The sequence below is a fragment of the Sus scrofa genome, chromosome 1, assembly GCF_054392235.1.
Source record: "Sus scrofa isolate SSC_HxYL_T2T_F1_AM1 chromosome 1, Sscrofa_HxYL_maternal_Yorkshire_Landrace_v2.0, whole genome shotgun sequence".
NCBI classification, from domain to species: domain Eukaryota; kingdom Metazoa; phylum Chordata; class Mammalia; order Artiodactyla; family Suidae; genus Sus; species Sus scrofa.
Genome location: NC_139383.1, coordinates 109,585,243 through 109,605,278, shown reverse-complemented (window position 1 = coordinate 109,605,278; position 20,036 = coordinate 109,585,243). Strand labels below are relative to the sequence as shown.

Sequence of the window (20,036 nt, the reverse complement as noted above, 5' to 3'; positions counted from 1 at the left end):
CCAAGGCCAAATAGCTAGTCACTGGTGGAACTGGGAACTGAGCCTGGGTCTGGCTTGGATGCTGATGAAACCATACCATGCCTTCCAGAGAGAAAAAAGTAAAGGGAGATGATGGAGGAGAGGGAGGGAGGCAAGTGAGAAAAATGAGAAGGAAAAGGAAGCAAAATCAGAGGTAGAGAGTGGAGGACCAGCAGTGGGTGCCTGAGAGTAGCCTGATGGCCAACCTCAGTCTGAAGGTAGCGACTGGCAAATGCCGACTGCCTGGGGTCCTCAGCTTGTGTCTGGGGACTCTATTTGGTCCTTTTGGAAGAGACTGCCTGCCCCGCCCCCTACCACCCACCCCCACCACTAAGTGAAAATAGGGTGCAAAGTGCAGCCTCCAGCTGCCAGCCCTGCTGTCAGGCTCTGGTACCTTCGCTGTTGACCTCAGGGAGCAGCTTACGCAGCGGCCTCTTCACCTCCCAGGTGCTGCTGACGAAGGAAGGCATCACTTTGAGCAGCTCGTCCTTGTCCTCCTCCCGGATTACAGGGATGGTCTCCAGGATGAGCTGCATCTGCTCCAGCTCATGAGCCCCTGGGGAGGCCAACACCAAATGGTGAACATGCTGCCTGCATGGCTGGCATGTGCCAAAGCTCCAGCCTAGCTCCAGGAGCCTTGGAGGGGCAACACGGAACACGGAGGGCAGTGCCAGGCTGGGAGCCAGGGGACCTGGGTTCACTTTGCCACTAACTTGCTGTGTGACTATGGACAAGTTGCTTGCCATCTCTGGGGCTTGGCTTTGTAAAATGTAGAAAGAAGGAGCAGTCTCTCGAGCCCTGTCTGTTCCCCTGGCATTCTGTGTCTCTGGAATGGACCATTCTCATAGAGCCTAAGTCAGCCAGTGCTAAAGTGGCCCGAGGCTCCTTCCCTAGGACTCTGCAAGTGTCCTTTACTAGGCTGGCAAAGGAAGGGATTGTAAGACCAGGAACAAGTCTTACCTTTTGGATTTCCATTAGGGGGGAAAAATCAGGAATAACAGATTAAGTTTGGGACCTGTCATGAGCACATGGCCTCTGTGCTCCTTCTGGCAGGGGGAGGAAGAGCAGCGGTGCCAGGTAGGTGGGACATGCTGGAGTCAAGCTTCCAAGTGCTCGCTCTTCAGCCATTCTTTCAACATAAGCAGCTTCAGGCTTCTTTTACACCCAGGCCCCCTGGGACGCTGTTTCACAGCACTGACACTGCTGGGATGGGTCAGGTCTGAATCCTTGCTGCCCCCTCTGACCTCCAGGCTGTTCCCTTCCTTTCATTTTCCCTTTGGGCATGAGTAGCCTTGCCACTTACCTCTATCAGGTTAAATCTAATCAAGCCCCTGTCTTGTTTAAGTGCCCCTGACTCATCCAGCTGCACAGAGCGCACCCCCTTTATCGCTGATTCCCATAGAGTCCCTGTCTTCTAGAAGGTGGTGGCTAAGGGTGCGGCTCTCCCCCCATGCCCTATGTGGCACTAAGGACACATAAATGTGGTGAATACCAACCCAGAAGGTACTGACAGCATCGGGCTGCTCTCAGTGAATCCCTTGGCCTCTCCCTGAAGCAGGCTCAGGGAGGTTCAGTTCAGGGACTCTGGGAGCCCCTTGTGGGGTTCCTTCTCCACATAAACAATCCAGACCAACCTCTCACAGTGGAAGGGAGTGGGGAGAAGGGACTGAAAATGTAGGATGAATGTTTTCAAGGGTCGAGCTGTAGGCATCTGAATATAAGCAATTACTTGATTTTGGAAGTTTAGTGCTCCAAAGGCTATTTTTAGCCTCTCCAGTGTTTTGCCTGAAATGGTTGATAATAAGGTGCCTCCAAGCAGCGTTGTAAAAGGCTCAGAGTGAAGTCAAAGAGAAAGACTAGCCTGTTTTGTGATGGGCATATTGAGCCACAGCAGAGGAGAAGGAAGGTGGCTTGGGTAGCAGCTTACCAGCAAAGAGCATCCTCCCCGTAAGCATCTCGGCTAGGATGCAGCCGGCGGCCCACATGTCGATGGCTTTGGTGTAGTTGTTGGGGGAGAGGAGCAGGCGTGGTGAGCGGTACCACTTTGTTACCAAGCCTTCTGACAGGTAACCCTGGAAGACAAAAATCCCAGGTTCCATTGATCAGTCATTTCCAGACACCCTCCCTCCCACACCTTCTCATTTCTCTTCCCAGGAGCAGGACCCCTTTCACTCCTTTGCCATCGATGGTCTGGTTAGAGGGATTCAGACTGGTTTGTGGGAACAACCAAAGGCTTTACTGGGAGAACCTTAGGAGGCCCTGGAGTTTTGTTCTGTAGAAAGGGACCCAGGATCCCCTACTATTTTAGAAGGAATGCTTTCCCAGCCCATCTTTTTTTCTGACTGCACCTGCAGCATATGGAAGTTCCCAGGCTAGAGGTTGAATTGGAGCTGCAGCTGCTGGCCTGCCCCATAGCCCCAGCAACACTGGATCCAAGTGGCATCTGCAGCCTATGCTGCAGCTGGCAGCAATGCTGGATCCTTAACCCACTGAGCGAGGCCAGGGATCAAACCTGAATCCTCAAGGACTCTATGTTGGGTTCTTAACCCAGTGAGCCACAATAGAAACTCCTTCCCACCCCATCTTGATGTGACAATGCCTAACACTCTGTCCTCATCTAGTAAGAAGATGGATAAACAGGAGCCAAACTCAAGCTCATTATCACCAACCACAGAGTAATGATGAGACACTGGAAATTCATTTATTTGGGTCCTAAAATTGAGAAATAGCTGTAAAATGGAAATCAAACCAATTGCTTTGGTGCAGATGATTAAATTATTTCTGCTATGATGCCAGACTCCCAGCCTCTGCTGGGAGTGGATGAGGCTGGCTTCATAATGGGTGCAGGTTGAAGGGCTTTTGGAAGCAGCCCTATAAGGCTGGGCAGACGCAGCTTTGGTTGGTCCAGAGGATTCTGGGAGTTCTACAGATTGTCCTTTGGGGGATAGATGTTCTGGCTTCTTTCAGCCACTGCTCAGTGTGTGGTCTGGGGATGGAATCCCTCACTATGGGATAGAGTGATGACATAGGTGTTTTAGCATAGATTTGAAAATAGAGCCAGGCAATTTGGAAATTGTTCTCTGTGTAATTCGGAAAGCTGGCCCGACAGGGAAACCTGAGAATGTCTATTTGGATTATTTGGAACGGTCTCTCTAAAGTGAAAAAATAGACCTATTTGGTTGGACAGCACCAGGGTTGCGGGGGATCCAGTTGCTTTGTTGTTGAAATTTCCAATTTAGCATTGAATTTTCCTTTTTGCTGATGTAAAAAGTATCAGGAACCTAGGTTAAAAGAGATGAAAAGCTGGGAAGCCAAGTTCCCAGGAGCTTCGGATCAAGGAATCTGAAGGCTCTTCATTTGTTGAGCAAAGATTTACCGTGTTTAAAACTTTCTGCACATCCTGAGTCACAGTAGTTTTCTCTCCTCTGTGCACATATTTCCTCAGAGCAAGGTGAGTTTCTTCAGACTGGCAGAAGGAAGGAGGAAAACACTAAAACATACCTACTCCCTGGCCTTGGTGCTTCCAAATGAGCTCCTTACATTTTTTTTGTTTCTTTTTTTGGCCGGGCCATAGTGGGCCAGGGATCAGATCTGAGCCACAGTTGTGACCTAAGCTTCAGCTGTGGCAACACCAGATCCTTAACCAACTGTGCTGGGCCAAGGATCAAACCTGCACCCCAGCATTCCCAAGATGCTGCTGATCCTGCTGTGCCACAGTTGGGAGCTCCTCCTTACAATTTTTTAGAGTGGCCCCCTTTCTCTCTCCTTTGGGCCTTTGCAAGTATACCTTTCAGGGATGGGTGTCCTCATACCCACTGCCCTTCCCGTCTGACTCACATGTAGGCCTGCTTCCTCTCAGATGCTTTCTGACTCCCTAGGATAAGATAGGATGCCCCTCCCAGGCCTAGCATGGTCCCTGTTTTGTTACTATTTCTTACCTCTCTGCAGTCACCCACCCCCAGGACCACTAGACTATTTGCCGCTCCTGGGCTGCCCGTGTATCGTGTTTCACAGCTGTTTCTGTATTGCTTAGTCTCAAGACGGCCTCCTAGGAAGAGTGTAGCAAACACTATTAAATGAATGGATGGATGGATGAGTGAATGAATAAGGAACAGCTCATATGAAGTGAGCCCCTTCAAAATGGGGCACCTTCTGGAGGAACTGCTGATCCCCTCCTTTGACAGACCTGACTTCATGGAAAGTTTTAATTCCCACGTTCAACAGGTGAGGAATTTGCAAAAGTTGATAGTTTTGCCTTATGCCTTGCCTTGTTCCGAAAAGGACTGGCGAGTGTAAATAATATTTTTGTTTTTTATTTTTTTACTTTCTTTTTAGGGCCACACCTGCAGCATATGGATGTTCCCAGGCTAGGGGTTGAATCAGAGCTGCAGCTGCCAGCCTACGCCACAGCCACACCAGATATAAGCCACATCTACGACCTTCACTGCAGCTTGAGGCAAAGCAGGATCCTTAACATACTGAGCAAGGCCAGGGATTGAACCCTCATCCTCACGGATACTATTTCGGGTTCTTAACCTCCTGAGTCCCACCGGGAACTTCAGGATATATATTTTGTCTTTTTGCCTTTTTTAGGGCCACTCCCGCAGCATATGGAGGTTTCCAGGCTAGGAGTCTAATCGGAGCTGTAGCCACCGGCCTACGCCAGAGCCACAGCAGCGTGGGATCCGAGCCTCATCTGTGACCCACACCACAGCTCATGGCAACGCCAGATCCTTAACCCACTGAGCAAGGCCAGGGATTGAACCTGCAACCTCATGGTTCCTAGTCGGATCTGTTAACCACTGCGACATGACAGGAACTCCATATTCACTTTTTTAGTGTACATTTCTATGAGTTTTGAAAAAAAGCGTAGCGTCATGTAACCACCATCACAATCAAGGTCTATAACAATTCTGTCATCTCACACAATCCCTCTTGCCCACATCTGGTCACCTCCAAGCCTCCTAGGAACCACTGTTTTCCATCCCTCTAGTTTTGTATAAATGTAGTCTGCATTCCTCAACTTAGCATAATGCGTTCAGACTCAACCATGTTGTTATATGGACAGTGGTTTGTTAGTAGTTTGATTCTGAAAACGAAGGAGACAAGCCAACGTGTAGAAGCTCACATCTGGGTGGATGGGTTATGACTAAAGAATGGTCTGTTTAATTTTCTAGTCAGAGGGTGAGGCTGTCAGAGGAAGTCTAAAGCAGAGTCCCCAGAGGGGCAGTGTCTTAAGGTGAGTTTACTCTGATAGGTAAATGAGCAGTCTTTTATGGAATGGAATTCCCTATAATTAACACGTGCCTCTCCTGCAGAGTCTGGGGCAGAAGTGGGATGCTAGGGGGCTCTCTTCTGAAATACCTGCTTTGAATGTAAAAGAGGGATGTTTGTGGGGGGACCAGGTCATGACAGCAGCTGAGAAGGTTCACACCTGGCTCTTCCTTACCTTTGAATGGAAACCAGGAACCTGCCGGATTTTTGTCAACTACTAGCTGCTTTCCTCTGGTTACTTGTTCCTCAAATCAGGGGATTTACTGATGTGCTTCAGAAGCCACAGGACCGAGGAGCATTTGGGAAGGTGCAGTGTCTTCTGCCAGGCTCTGAAGCAAGAAGAGCCCTGAGGAAGAGGGGCTGGGAACAAAGGGTGGGGCTCCATTCCTGGGTCTGTGGGGGTGGGGGTCCTGCCCTCGGCTGAGACAAACCCTGGGTGACTGAGTGGGAGAGGTGCTAAAGCCCCACCACATGATGTTGGTGGTCTGAATTCAGGAGAGGAGTTTCTCTTGAGTGGATGGAGCAAAAGTCAGAATTTTCTAGAACGAAAAAAAAAAAATCTTTAAAGAATATTTAGGGGTGGAGACTCAATTTTGTCAGAAGGGCCCATAATTAGTGTGTGGCTCAATAGACAGCTTTAAATGGGCTTTCCTGCCTGAGCCTAGAGGGAGGATAATTTCAGCTCCACTTAGATGCAGAGGAAGTCATCCATGGTGATCAGACCTGGTCCCCCTGGGGCTCGCCCATCAGCAGACTGACCAGTGGGTGGGATGGGGACATGGGAAGGGCACATTGTCGTGTGTGCTGTAACATATCACTGTGCTGAGGAGACAGCAAGCCCATTCTCCCCGGGTCTCCATGGCCACCCTCAAGTGCGAGTGGCAAGATCGGAACCGTCCTTCACCTAGTGTCCCTTTCCTCCTGTCACCCTGTCCCTTCGTGTTCCTGGTGAAAAGCCAACTCTGTTGGCACCATTGGGAGTGGCGGACCTGGTCCCCTGGCTAGGCTGCACATGTGGCATGTGGAAGTTCCCAGGCTAGGAGTCTAATCAGAGCTACAAATGCTGGCCTACGCCACAGCCACAGCAACATGGGATCTGAGCTGCATCTGTGACATACACCATGGCTCACAGTAACGCCAGATCCCTGGCTCACTGAGCGAGGCCAGGGATCAAACCTGCATCTTCATGGATACCAGTCGGGTTTGTTACCACTGAGCCACAAAGGGAACTCCGGTTTTGACTTTGAAAGCCTCAAAGTTGTTGGGGAATCATCTGGTAGCAGCTCTCTTGGGAGGAGGGTGATTAGGCAACCCACCCCCACCCCCCACCCCTGCATTGGCCCCAGATCTAGAGAGGGTGATATGAAAGCTCTGCGCGTTCTCTGTGTGGTGGGAGCAGAGGGAGCAAGGAAGCCACATTCAGACCCAGCTTCCCACCAGGGAATTCACAACAGCCTCCATCAAACTTCCCCCAGAAGGGTGGGCACTCCCTGCTGCTCTGGTGAGCCTGTATGGGGCGGGGGCTTCAGCTCTGTTCGGCTTGCCCTCTCTGTGCCTCCACTCGCCTGAACCTCATCTCTTGGGTCCAAAAGTCGGAAGGCTGAGGGCAAAGGCTTGAGCTCATATACTTTCTACTTCACCCTTTAATGATAATGTGCCTCTGGTTCCTCACACAGAGACAGGGCAAATTTAAACGAGGACAAGTTTCTCCCAGGAATAAAAGCCCAGCCATCTGTAGCTCTGTGCCTGTGGTGGGGGTGGGAGGGATGACAGGACTGGGAGGGTTGTTCCTCAGCTTATACAGAAAGACTGTTGAGGGCTGCCCCTGCTTCCAGGTCAGGACGGAGCGGGCTCTGACAGCTTTGCCTTCCCAACCAGAAGTCTCTGGCATGTGTCCTGGGAGCCCAACCTGTGTCATCCATGTGTAGCAGAAACGAAGATGACTAGATCATCCTTGTCTTCAGAGGGTGTAATGTGGTTAAAGAGATGAAACGTTCAACATGCAAAGATGATCAGAGGTACCAGGAAGTGATCTTGGCCAACATTTACATAGGACTTGCTCTGTGCTCGGCGTGTTGTTAGCATTTTACCCAAATGTATTGAGCGATCCCTCCATCGGCCTCTAGATGCAGGCTCTTCACGGAGTAGTAACACAACTTGCCCAAGGTCATGTGGCTGGGAAGTGGTCCAGGGTGTTTGGCTCTAACCTGTATGCCGCTGGCCCTCCACCCTGCATAGAGTCAATGGTAAACAGCAAAGGAAAGGCATGCTCAGAGCTCAGAGGAGGGGCAGTAAAGGCTTCATGGAAATAACTTTTGTGTTGGTCTTGATGTATGGGGACACCTTGGGTAGGTGATGGGGAGCCAATGCGAGTAAAGGTGAGGAGGGTGGGAAGACCTAGAATGTGCTCAGAGGACAGACATCTGGCCATTTGGACAAATGGGACATGGGGGAGGGGCCAAAGAAAATGACCTTTGCTATAAAGGTCAGTGGTCCCCAAAGACCCCCTCCATGAGAATCAGGGGAAGTGCCTGTGAGATGTGTAGAGTGGTCATAGCTGCTGACTTGGCCTCCTCCTATCTCCATCTATAGTGTGCTCCCCAAGGAACCCTTATGCCCCCTCCCACTTTGAGAACCCTGGGAGGATGCAGGGAGCTGTGGAGGGTTGCAGAGTGGGGAGGGAGGGAGGGATGGTCAGTAGGACGGGGCTTCAGCATAGGCTGGGCAGGCCTGTGTCTTCGGTGGAGCCCTTGCTGATTCTGACTAGTGGGAGGGGCGTTTGCGGAGCTCTCACTAAGGTGGCAGGCTTGGTACTCCCCTCCCTGGGAGCCTGGAGAGGCTTTGCTGGCGGCAAAGATGCTGCTCTCTGGATAGCAGGGGGTTAAGAGGCTCAGAAAGGCCCCTTCCCTGTCTTCCCCACCCCCGGGCACCACACTTCCTTTGAAGGGGATAGGAAGCACAGGCACATGCTCTTGTCTGATGTAGAAGAAACTGGGTCAAGGGAAAAAGGAATCAGGCTATAGAGAAGTAAAAACTTTTAGCTTTAGGGAGTCAGTGGGGGCTGTTGCACAGATGCTGTGATTCTTATGGAGGTGCAAGTTCCCGGAAGACCTCCCAGTGGTGATTCTGTGGAAATCAAAAGCATGTCACCCAAGGAATGGGAAAGACTGGGCATTTTGAGCTTGGGGAACATTGCGGGGGCTGCCTGGGAGCTGGCTTCAGACACATGCAAGACTGTCATATGGATAAGGAGTTAAGCTCATTCTGTGAGGCTCTGGGGACTGACGTGGACCAAAGAGGCAGAAACCCATGGCATGTGATGATAAGATCTAACATTTACTGAGATCCTTAAACTGTTCTCATGCTTCATATGGACTAACTCATCTCATCCTTGCAACAACCCATGAGGTAGGGACTCTCATTATAGTCATCTGATAGGGAGGATCAGGGGCACAGAGAGGGTCACACAGGCTGTAAGTGGCACAGCCAGGATTCTACCCCAGGTGTGCCGATTGATGTACCACCTTTGATCTCATCTACTGCCTTTCACGTAGAGTCCTCTAAAGGCCACCAGGCTGTGCAAGGAGGCCTGGGCTCCCGGACAGGCAGAGGCTGGCAAGCACAGACGGGGCAAGCTCATGGGGAGACTTGCCAACACCACCCTCCAGAGCGCAGCTTCTCGGGCTACAGGATGCAACCTGGGCTGAACAAATGCAGATGCCATTTCATCAGGCAAACAAGGTGATATTGATGCTGCAGGTCAGAGGACCATACTTGGACCAGTAAAGCCCTGGGTATTTTTTTTAAATGAAATACTCTGATTTAATGATACCAAAACCAGATAATGGCCATATTTATAAATTATCAACTCTAGTCCCAATATATCTTTTTCCTTAAACCCCTTTCTAAATTTTGAAAATTGTTTTATTGAAGGTTTTGGAGAGTCTGGTTGGATTTGAAATGATTTAAAAGACTTAAAGTAAAAACAAAAACCCATTATGACCTGGATGATCTTTAATATCCTGCTGTGCCCGAGGAATTTATGACTTACTTGCCTTGCTCACAGGCCAGGCAGACTTCTCTGAGGTGCAGACTGCCCTGTAATAGGGTTAATTCTTTGTGTTACAGACACTCATCAAAAGATTACTTAGAAAAACACCATCCTCCCAGAGGCCCAGTTTAACCAGAAATATATGGTCTCCCTCTCCACAGGCTCCTCCTCTGAAGGTATAATTCTTATTTGTGCCAGTATCCACATGGCATGTTAGAAGCCTTTTAAAAAAGAACACCACAGTGAAATCGCCTTATTGCTGACTCCAGACTCATTCTACTAAACTCATTTCCGTGAAAATAGGCAGCAGAGACTCTCAAGCTCAGTGAAGGAACACACAATTTTTTTTTTTTTTAGCTTTTTAGGCCTGCACCCACAGCATATGGAGGTTCCCAGGCTCGGGGCTGAATTGAAGTTGTAGCCACCAGCCCACGCCATAGCCACAGTAATAGCAATGCCAGATCCGAGCCACGTCTGCAACCTACACCCACTGCTCACAGCAACACCGGATCCTTAACCCGCTGAGGAAGGCAGGGATTGAACTGCATCCTCATGGATACTAGTTGGGTTTGTAACTGCTGAGCCACAACAGAAACACCCTGAACACACAGTCTTAACAGCCCAGCCTACAACACCATCATTGGTAAGTCACCTGGTACACCCTGCAGATAAAATATACAGGGTGAAGAAATGGTATGGTTAAATCAGTGGTGCTGAGTTTTCATTAACTTCCAAGATGCCCTTAATTGCTGATCTCCTGCCCTTCTTTCTCAGGACTGCCCCTTCCCCACTCCATGCTCTGGGGAATCTTGACAAAGTGAAATTCATCTCTTCCTTCCCTGGTTTCCATGGAAATCAACCAAAAGCCCAATTAACTTCCTATAGGCCTGTAGCCCCCATGTGGTTCCCTTCTGTTTACTTTTTTTTTAATTATGAGAGAATTGCTTTAAAAAAATAACTTTTTTGGGGGGCACACCCACGGCATATGGAGGTTCCCAGACTAGGGGTCAAATCGGAGCTACAGCTGCCTATGCCACAGCCACAGGAATGCAGGATCTGAGCTGCGTCTGTGACCTACACCATAGCTCACAGCAACGCCAGATCCTTAACCCACTGAGCGAGGCCAGGGATCGAACCCACAAACTCATGTTTCCTAGTCAGATTCGTTTCTGTTGTGCCACAATGGGAACTCTTAAAAAATTTTTTTTTTAATTGTGGTAAAATCCACATGAAATTTACCATCTTAAGAGTTTTTAAGTGTACTTAATTCAGTATCAAGTACATTCACCTTGTTGTGCCACCATCACCACCATGGGCAAAACCGAGTCCTTCCCCATTAAAAACAGCTTCCTGTCCTCCTTCCTCCAAAGCCCCTGGTGATCACCACTCTAGTTCCTGGCTCTGTGAATCTGACTGCTCACTTAAGTGGAATCATACAGTATCTGTCCTTTTTTGTGACTGGCTTTTTTCACTTAGCATAATGTACTTCTCCTTACTTTTAAGTAGCAGGAAAGTGGGAGTGATGGAGTTGGGCTTCTTTTTCAAAAGCACTTTCTTGAAATGTGGTTGTCTTCTACTTCAGCTAGAGCTCACCATCACAGATAAAAGCACATTATCCTAGAGGGCGTGACAACACATTTTGTTTGGAGATGTGTCACCATCCGTGCCATGACAAGGCCTGGGCTGGGAGGATGGAAGGCTCGGTGCTTCTGCTTCAGCCTCAGTTTCCCCATCTGCTTGCACTGCTGGTCTCCAAGCTTTCCTGGGATGGGGGTGGGGGGCGCTAGAGTCCTAGGATTCTGCATCACAGTCACCAGCAATCTCTAAGTGAGAGGCCCTGCTGGGCCAAAGTGATTAATTTTTAATGGGCCAGTTTGTGAGCAAATGGCTCCTTTTAGGAAGATGCATTAACCACCAGGCCATAATTAGACATTTGTCTCACCGACTTTCAAGGGGAAATCTGGCAGCACCCTGGAACGATGGCTCTCAAACCCGACATGCATTAGAAGTACCTGGGGAACTCAGGAAACTCTCAGTGCTCAGGCCAACTGCCATACCGAGTACATCAGAATCTCTGGGGGAAGACCCCAGCATCAGTAATTTTGAAAACTCCCTCCGGTGACCCAAAATGCAGCCATCTTTGAGAACCAGTGTCTGAGGGATCCTTAGCTCATCAGCTTGGGAAAGGTAAGCAATATTTTTTACAGTCCCCCAATTAGTGCAGGCTTCTATTTCTGGCTTCACTCCAGATGAATCCTTAAGTAGCCACAGCGGTCTTCTGCAGACGGCTGACCCACAGGAAGTAAAAATTTACTGGAGAATAACCAAGAATAACAGCTGCCATTTATTGAGAACTTAGGATACGCTCAGCATGGTGCCAAGTGCTGCTCTATTATCGGTGCATTTAATCAATGACCCTATGAAGAAAGGATAGAGAGGTGAATAACTTAACCAAGGCCAAATTAGCTAATCATTGTCTGATTCCACTCCAGCAGTGAAACAAAACAAAGTCACCGTAATCATGGAGCATACACTTTGGTAGGAAAGAGAGCTGAACAAACGGATGTATAATGTGTCTGCTGGAGAAAGTCCTGGGAATAAAACATGAAGCAGGAGATAGAGTGATGGATTGGGTGGATGGTCCAGGAAGGCTTCCATGACAGGGAAAAATGGGAGCAGAGACCAGAGTGAATCAAAGAGGTGGCCTCATGGGGGGAGAGCATCAGAGAAGTTGATCTCTGAGCCCCATTGCCTCTCTCTCTCTCTCTCTCTTTTTTTTCTTTTTACTTTTATAGATTTTTTACTTTGATGCTTTTTTGGACAGTAAATCTCACAGAACAATCCAGTACAATGGATATCTTTATACAGGGGGAATACCACTAAAAACTCTCAACCTTAGACTCTACTCTTGGCTTAAAATTGATGAATTCTTTCTCATTGTTTTTCTCATTTATTCCAGATTGCTCAGGTTTTGGAGCTAGAAAGATTTAGTAATAACAATTAATTGGAACTTTAAATAATGAGTTCATAGTATAGGTCAAGATAGTTTTACAATGGTTGTAATTTGGAAGCAGGCAAAAACAAATATCCCTAACTGTGGGATAGTTGAGCTGAGAACACTTTGTGTCTAAACAGCCTTTCCACACCATAGGAACAGCATGAGTCACCATCCCCTCCTTTTTGTGACAATAAATGACTTTGTACACATGTTAATCAGCCCCCTGATAGTTCAAGTTTCCTTTAAGTTTTTTTCACAATTATTTCTAATGCTAAACTCTTCTTTTAAAAACATTTGTATAATAATAGTAAGTATCCCCACACTTCTGGAGGATATAATGTGTAAAGACATACTCTTTACATCATGAACTCCTTGAAATATTAATCCCAAACAGTTACAGTTACTATAGCAACCTCACATTTGAAAAAAATCAAGACTTAGGAATGCTAATAACTAGTGCAAGGTCAGCCATCTAGTATGTTCCATCGCCTTTCCTTCTGTCCCCCATTCCTCTCCCCAAGTGAGGGCATACACTCATCTGCCCCTTTGCACCCTGCAATCTCTCCTCAAGCCCTCGCCAGTCCCCAGGTGTAAATAACTGAGGTCAGATTGGAAGCAGAAGGGAACTAGTATTTGGCCTCCTTTTTTTTTTGCCACAGCCACAGCACGTGAAAGTTCCTGGGCCAGGGGTCCAACCGGCGCCACAGCAGCAACCCTAGCCCTTGTAGTAACAATGCTGGGTCCTTAACCCACTGTGCCACAAAGAACTCCAGAACCAGTTTTTTTGTTTGTTTTTGTTTTTTAGGGCCGCACCTGTGGCATATGAAGTTCCAGGCTAGGGGTCGAATCAAAGCCACAGCTATGCCACAGCTCACAGCAATCCCAGATCCTTAACCCACTGAGCCAGGCCAGGAATCAAACCTGCATCCTCATGGATACTATTTGGGTTTGTAACCCACTGCACCACACTGGGAACTCTCGGAACCAGTATTTGTTGAGTGTCCATCATGCACCAGGGATTTTGCCAGCCTCAACTCAGCGGGCATCCTGACAACCCAGTAAGCTAAGTGTTTCTTTTTTCATTTGCTAGCTGGGCAAATTCCTGCAGGCCCCTCCCCTCTGCCTGGCTTGGCAGGTAAGCCTCTGGGTTCCTGGACCCCTTCATTTCCAGATTTACAACTCCCAGGGATGGGAGGCCCTGAGGGCAGGGACTGGGTGCTTTATCTTTCTTTGTCGAGCAAGCCAGGTAGGTACTCACCTTAAGTGCGATGAATGAATTGTATAAACAACCTAAACCAAAGGAATGATTGATTGGCCAGAGGTATAATTTCAAACACTGCCACCAATCAAGATGAGATTATGTTGAAGTTTTTTGGCCGTGTTTGGATCGCAGGAGAGAGGTGGCTGCCACATTTCAAATCCAGTGCTCTGAAAGTGCTCCCTCAGGTGTGGGGTGTGGCTGGGGATCTGTTTGACCTGACCTTGAGGCTGCACTGTGGTAGCCAGGCCCTTGGGGCTGCTAATCTTGTCTGGGGCCAAGCTAGAGGTCAGACTCAGGGTTTTATTACATCCCTTAAAACTCCCCTCTCAAAAAGAAAGAGAATATGACGAAGGTTCTATCTCTGGCTTTGCACAGTGGCTTAAAGAATCTGGCATTGCTGCAGCTGCTGTGTAGATCGCAACTGTGGCTTGGATCTGACCCCTGGCCCAGGAACTCCATATGTTGTGGGGTACCCAAAAATGGGAAAAAAAAAGAGCGAGGAGAGAATATTCATCCCAGAGCACTACTAAGTGAGTGATGCATACAATAATAAGGAATGCTGGCTACATCCTGGGTACCACCTGAGCTCTGAGTGCTTTCATTTGTTTATAAGTCTCACCAGGTGGGCACTGTTATTTTTCCCGATGGGAGGGGGTGCAGCGTCGAGGCAGAAGGTCAGTGACACAGTGCCAAGGTCCTCAAGTCCCCCAGCAGACAGTTCAGTCCCCAAAGTTCCTCTCCTGCTACCAGCTACCCTGTTTCTGCCCACACACCGTCCCCACCAGAGGGTTGGAGTCGGTCCCCTACCCCACCTTTACTGAAGGTAACAAAGATGGAATTAAATAGGAGAGAGAGAGACCCTAAATTGTCTTGCCTTTTTTTTTTTTTCTTTTTAGGGTCATACCCAAGGCATATGGAAATTCCCAGGCTAGGGGTCGAATCCCAGCTGTAGCCACCAGCCTATGCCACAGCCACACCAGATCCTTAACCCACTGAGAGAGGACAGGGATGTTACCATTGAGCCACAACAGGAACTCCCCTAAATTGCCTTGCTTTTTGCCATCCAGGATCAGGTGGAACTTAGACAGGCAGAGTTTAAAACCCCCAGGTGGCTTCATTACACAGGTGGCTTTGGGCGGGGACTGGCATTGGGCTGAGAAAGCTTACTTAAGGGTGTTAGGAGTACTTCTCTCCCAGGGTCTCAAGAGGGGCAGAAGTCTGGGGAAGGAGGCAGTGCTGTTTCAAGGATCTTGACCAGGGCCCAGCTTATAGGGAGGAAGGAAGTAACTGCCTGCAGAACTTGGTAGAAGGGGCCAGAAAAGCTGCTGCTACTGAACTTGACTGCCTGCCTGTCCTGGTGAAAGTCTGTCCCACAGTCACCGAAGGCACTGATTCCACATCCTGAAGATGCTAACAGAGGGAAGACAAACACCTGCAGGACAGGCTGGCAGCAAACAGCAAGTTCATTTATAGTCTCAGGGATTTAGGCTGCGGTACTTGCCACTCCTCTCTGTCCACCTAACCACTTCTTTTCTGGGTGCGTCTCGGGGACCAATCTTTCATGGGAAGTGCTGGGTAAAGTGCTTGTTAACACGATTACCTTGGAGAGAAAACATACTACCTGTTCACCCACTGTCTTCTATCACACCGGCAAAGACTACTATCATCCTGCCGAGTGTGCTCTGAGTGGATTGAAACTCACTGCCTCCTCCCACCCCCTGCAACTTATCAGTGAGCCTCTGATGGCAGGGACCATTGGACTGGCTGTGTCTTCTGGAGCTGCAGGCAGACAGGGCTCAAGGCAGGGTGGCTGCATGTTACAAAGGCCATTAGAAATGTTGGGGTGGCTGGGTGAGTAGCACTGAGGCCACCCCATGCCACTCCCCAGGGCACAGAAGAAGCACAGGCTGCAGGGCTGGAGAGGAGGGCAGCAGAAAGGCCGTGAGACCAAATCCAACCCTTCTTTGATGTTGTTTCTGTCAGGGTCTGAACCCAGGCTCCAAAACCCTGCCCAACCTTGACCTTGAGAAGGGTCTTCTCTCCTTGGTGACCAGGCAGCCAGCTGGATCCCATTACCAACCATGGGCCACACACTCCCTCTGTGGAAACATTCTTTTTCTAGAAAAACTGCAGGTTCCTGGGACACTCCCACTTTTCTTTTTCTTTCCTTTTTTGCAGGTGCACCTGTGGCATATGGAAGTTCCTAGCCTAGGGGTTGAATCAGAGCTGCAGTTGTCGGCCTATACCACAGCTACAGCAATGCCAGGTCTGAGCTGCATCTGTGACCTATACCATAGCTCATGGCAACTCTGGATCCTTAACCCACTGAGTGAGGCCAGTGATGGACCCTGCATCCTCATGGACACTATGTCTGGTTCTTAACTCTCTGAGCCACAGTGGGAACTCCCACAGTCCTACCTTTGAAGTGCTCCAGTGGTGAAAGGATGCCCAGGTCACCTTCTCCAGAGAACACTAGTTCCATTTCATACAGGCTTTTTTTTTTTTTTTTTTTTTTTTGGTCTTTTTGCTATTTCTTGGGCCGCTCCCGCGGCATATGGAGGTTCCCAGGGTAGGGGTCTAATCGGAGCTGTGGCCGCCAGCCTATGCCAGAGCCACAGCAACGCAGGATCCGAGCCACGTCTGCAACCTGCACCACAGCTCACGGCAACGCCAGATCATTAACCCACTGAGCAAGGGCAGGGACCGAACCCGCAACCTCATGGTTCCTAGTCGGATTCGTTAACCACTGCGCCACGACGGGAACTCCCATACAGGCATTTTGACAGACATTTATCAAACGTTTCTGGTAGGGCTGGCCCTATCTATGGTAGTGCTGAGTCAGGAGACTGTCCTCAGGGAGCTTACAACCCAAATTCCGGGCAGTGAATTTGCTGGTTCAACTGCAAAGACAATCATTAAACCAGAGACAGTCACCACTGGTTGACTGAGAGAAGATGGAGTAGTCACTGCATGAGGAGCAAAGCAGAAAGGGGGCCAGGCTGGATCCAGGCTGGGGCCCTTAAAATTAGGAAATTATGAAGACAGAATTAGATCTGAAAATGTTTATTTTTGAATCAGAAAAATTCAGCAAATTAAAAATTATAAAAAGCTGGCAAATACCACAAACATGGCAACTTTCATAAAAATAACATTTTTGCTAATTAGCTGCTTGGCAAACTGTGGGTAGCAAACATGTGAATGGATTGCATAATCTCTGATCATCTCTTCTATGACAGTTTTGCAATATTTTTTTTTTTTTGGTATTTTTAGGGCTGCACCTGCAGGATATGGAGGTTCCCAGGCTAGGGGTCTAATCGGAGCTGTAGCTGCCAGCCTATGCCACAGCCACAGTAATGCAGGATCTGAGCCATGTCTGTGACCTATGCCACAGCTCACAGCAACGCCAGATCCTTTGACCCACTGAGCAAGGCCAGGGGTCAAACCTGCATACTCATGGATGTCAGATTTGTTTCCACTGAGCCATGATGGGAACTCCTGTAATATAATTTTTTACAGAGAGAATTTAAAGCTAATTCAGTACTTGAAAGATAATTGAAAAGATAACTCAGGTTTTCCTCCTAATATGGTCAATCCTTTAGTACAGCTGATATTCTACAAGTTTCTTTCACCATCAAAACTAGTTATCAGTCATACAAATTTTCAGGATTGTTGTCGCATTTTGGAAAAACCTTATTCGGTATCCTTTTGTTTATGAGCTGTAAGATTTGGGGGGCATTTCCAGTTTCTTATGTGGTGCCTAAACGTCTCTACTTTGAATCGATGATACTTATCAACCAGGCTGTCCCTAATGTTCTAGTTGTTGTCATGTACTGTGAGTTGTAGGGCGGGCCCTGCTGCTTTATTATGACATTCTGTGAGTTGATTTGTTGGGCTGCAGAGGGATTCCTAGAAGTTATTCCTATACCAAGATGCTGATACTAACTTAACTCTACATAGAAGTAGCTGCAAACCATATGAATATATCCTATTAATACCAAACTGAATGCATCCCTACCTACCCTTAATCCAAAGCCTGGTCAAACCAGCACCATCCAACACAAGAGAAAGTGTCAGGGAGGCAAGTCAGACTGGAAATAGACCACTTCCTAACAAATTGCTGCCAAAGTATCTTACTTTGCAAAAATTACAAAAGTAGACGACCATGGACCACATCGTTAGGGCCCCTCCCAGGGCCTTGGTCAGGGATGGGTCGGCAAGTAAGAAGTTTGAGTTGAGTCATGAGCTCCACAATAAATTTGACCCCCACCAGGAATAAAACAGGTCAAAGAAGGGGTCAGTAGCCAAGGAGGACAGGAGGGCATCTCAGCAGGATTTTCAAGAAAGGAAAAGCAGGTACACATTCTAGGAAACTTCCTTGAAGTAAACCATGGCAGGGCCCATTTTCTCACTGGCTGAGGCAAACGTCTGGAGAGCTGGTCGCTTGGTGAGTGTGTGAAGAGGCCAAAGGAGGAATGTGGCTGTAGGGAATGACTACAGGGGGAGCTCGTGGGTTTTGAAGGACGTTTCTTTCCCTCCTCATGCAAATAAGCTGGTAGGGTTTGTAGCCACTGGAAATGGTCTGTCTGATTACTGGCCATTTAAAAACGTTCCTTCACCATCTCATTCCCTTAAATTCCTTCATCAAGGGCCCAAACCTCTTGGTTTTACTTTTAGAGGAACAGCTAGAAAAGCCAATTTCCTTGCCTCTTGGAAGAGAATATGCAAGGATTTTATTCTCCACTCTCAGGAGTGCCTCTGGAAGGTTTTGGAGAGCTAAGGGAGGTAGGGTTCTGTGGAAGGGAAGGGGCACAGGAGGTGGGAGTGGGTCCCAAAGAGAAAGTCCTTCTTCCTCCCAATTCTCCATCACCCCACTGGGTGGGTCCTGCCTACCCTTGGCAGATGGTTCTGCCGAAGAATAGTGATCTTTGTTTATGACAAAGCACTGCTAGTGAATTTGGTTTTTGAAACGGTGATCATACCACTGTTAATCTGTGAACCTGTAGTTCATTCATTTTCACAGCTGTATGGTATTCCAGTGTCTTTGTAGAGGGAGTTTGTGAAGAGGTACAAGGTATTCTTTTGTTAGATTTACTTTCAGCTAGCTGCTATATACTAAAGAATTTGTCTGGTCTTTATTCCTGGTTCCAGGGAGGGAGCCTCTAAACCCTCTGGAATTTCCTGAGTCATAGGAGTGTCTTTGTTATTCATGGTGGACCCCTAAGCAATTCCAGGATGAGTCTGGCCCCAAATACCAGCCTTGTGATTAGAGGATTGGGGGGCTGGATACAAGTTCATTCAGAAGGTCAATGATTCAATCAACCATGCCCAGGTAATGAAAACCACAATAAAAAGGCTGGACACTAAAGGCTGAATGAGCGTCCCTGGTTGCTGACACACATCATTTTGCCAAGAGGGTGGTGAAGAAGCTTCACATTTGAGACCCTCCTAGACGTTGCCCTATGGGTCTGTTCTTTCAGCTGGTTGTGTTCTCTATGCTTTATAATCCATACTGTAATTGTAAGTATAGGGCTTTCCTAGATTCTGTGAATCATTCAAGCGAGGGGGTATGGGAACCCCTCAATTTGTAGCCAGTTGGTTCAGACATGCAGATGGCCCTGAACTCGTCATTGGAGTGAAGGTAGCCCTATGAGAGGAATGCTCTTAACCTGGGAAGTTTGTCCTCATTCCATGTAAGAATTGAATTGCCAAATATTATTTGTTTGCTATAATAAATGGCATATTATTTAATATTATGTTTTCTGCTTTCAGCCAGTGTACAGAAATGAAGTTGATTTTTTTTGTGTGTGTGTGTCTTTTTGTCTTTTTAGGGCTGCATCCATGGCATATGGAGGTTCCCAGGTTAGGAGTAAAATCGGAGCTACAACTGCCGGCCTATACCACAGCCACACAGCAACGCCAGATCCAAGCCACATCTGTAAGCTACACCACAGCTCATGGCAATGCCAAATCCTTAACCCAATGAGGGAGGCTAGGGATCTAACCCAAAACTTCATGGTTCCTAGTTGTATTTGATTCTGCTGTGCCACAGCGGGAACTCCAGAAATGAAGTTGATTTTTGTATACTGATCTTATAGTCAGCAACACTACTAAATTCCTTTTATTAAATCAACTTGTTTGTAAATTGAAGTTTTATTTAGACAGTCAAATCATCTGTGAATAATAACAATTTTGTTCTTTTGCTTGCCAGGACTATTGCAATGATGAATAGAAGTGACAACCTTAGCATGTTCTTAGTTAAAATAAAAAATGTTTAGGAGTTCCCATCTTGGCTCAGCAGAAACACATCTGTCTAGCATCCACAAGGACACAGGTTTGATCCCTGGCCTCACTTAGTGCGTTAAGGATGTGGCGTTGCCAAGAGCTGTGGTGTAGGTCAAAGATGTGGCTCAGATTCCATGTTTCTGTGGCTGTGG

At 48.0% G+C, this 20,036-nt stretch overlaps 2 protein-coding genes across 24 annotated transcripts in view; both read right to left on the bottom strand.

Moving 5' to 3' along the window:
- Nucleotides 1-20,036, bottom strand: part of SMAD4 (SMAD family member 4) — a 651,075-nt gene that overhangs the window by 347,477 nt on the left and 283,562 nt on the right. The window lies entirely within an intron of this gene.
- MAPK4 (mitogen-activated protein kinase 4) overlaps nt 1-20,036 on the bottom strand; it is a 184,121-nt gene that overhangs the window by 10,953 nt on the left and 153,132 nt on the right. For all 23 annotated transcript variants that reach the window (XM_084966100.1, XM_084966126.1, XM_021093269.2 and 20 more), the window contains 2 exons: nt 1,946-2,090; nt 413-574 (listed from right to left, as the gene is read on the bottom strand). In XM_084966100.1, coding sequence (XP_084822226.1) covers nt 413-574; nt 1,946-2,090 — 307 coding nt within the window. The remainder of the gene's footprint in view (nt 1-412; nt 575-1,945; nt 2,091-20,036) is intronic.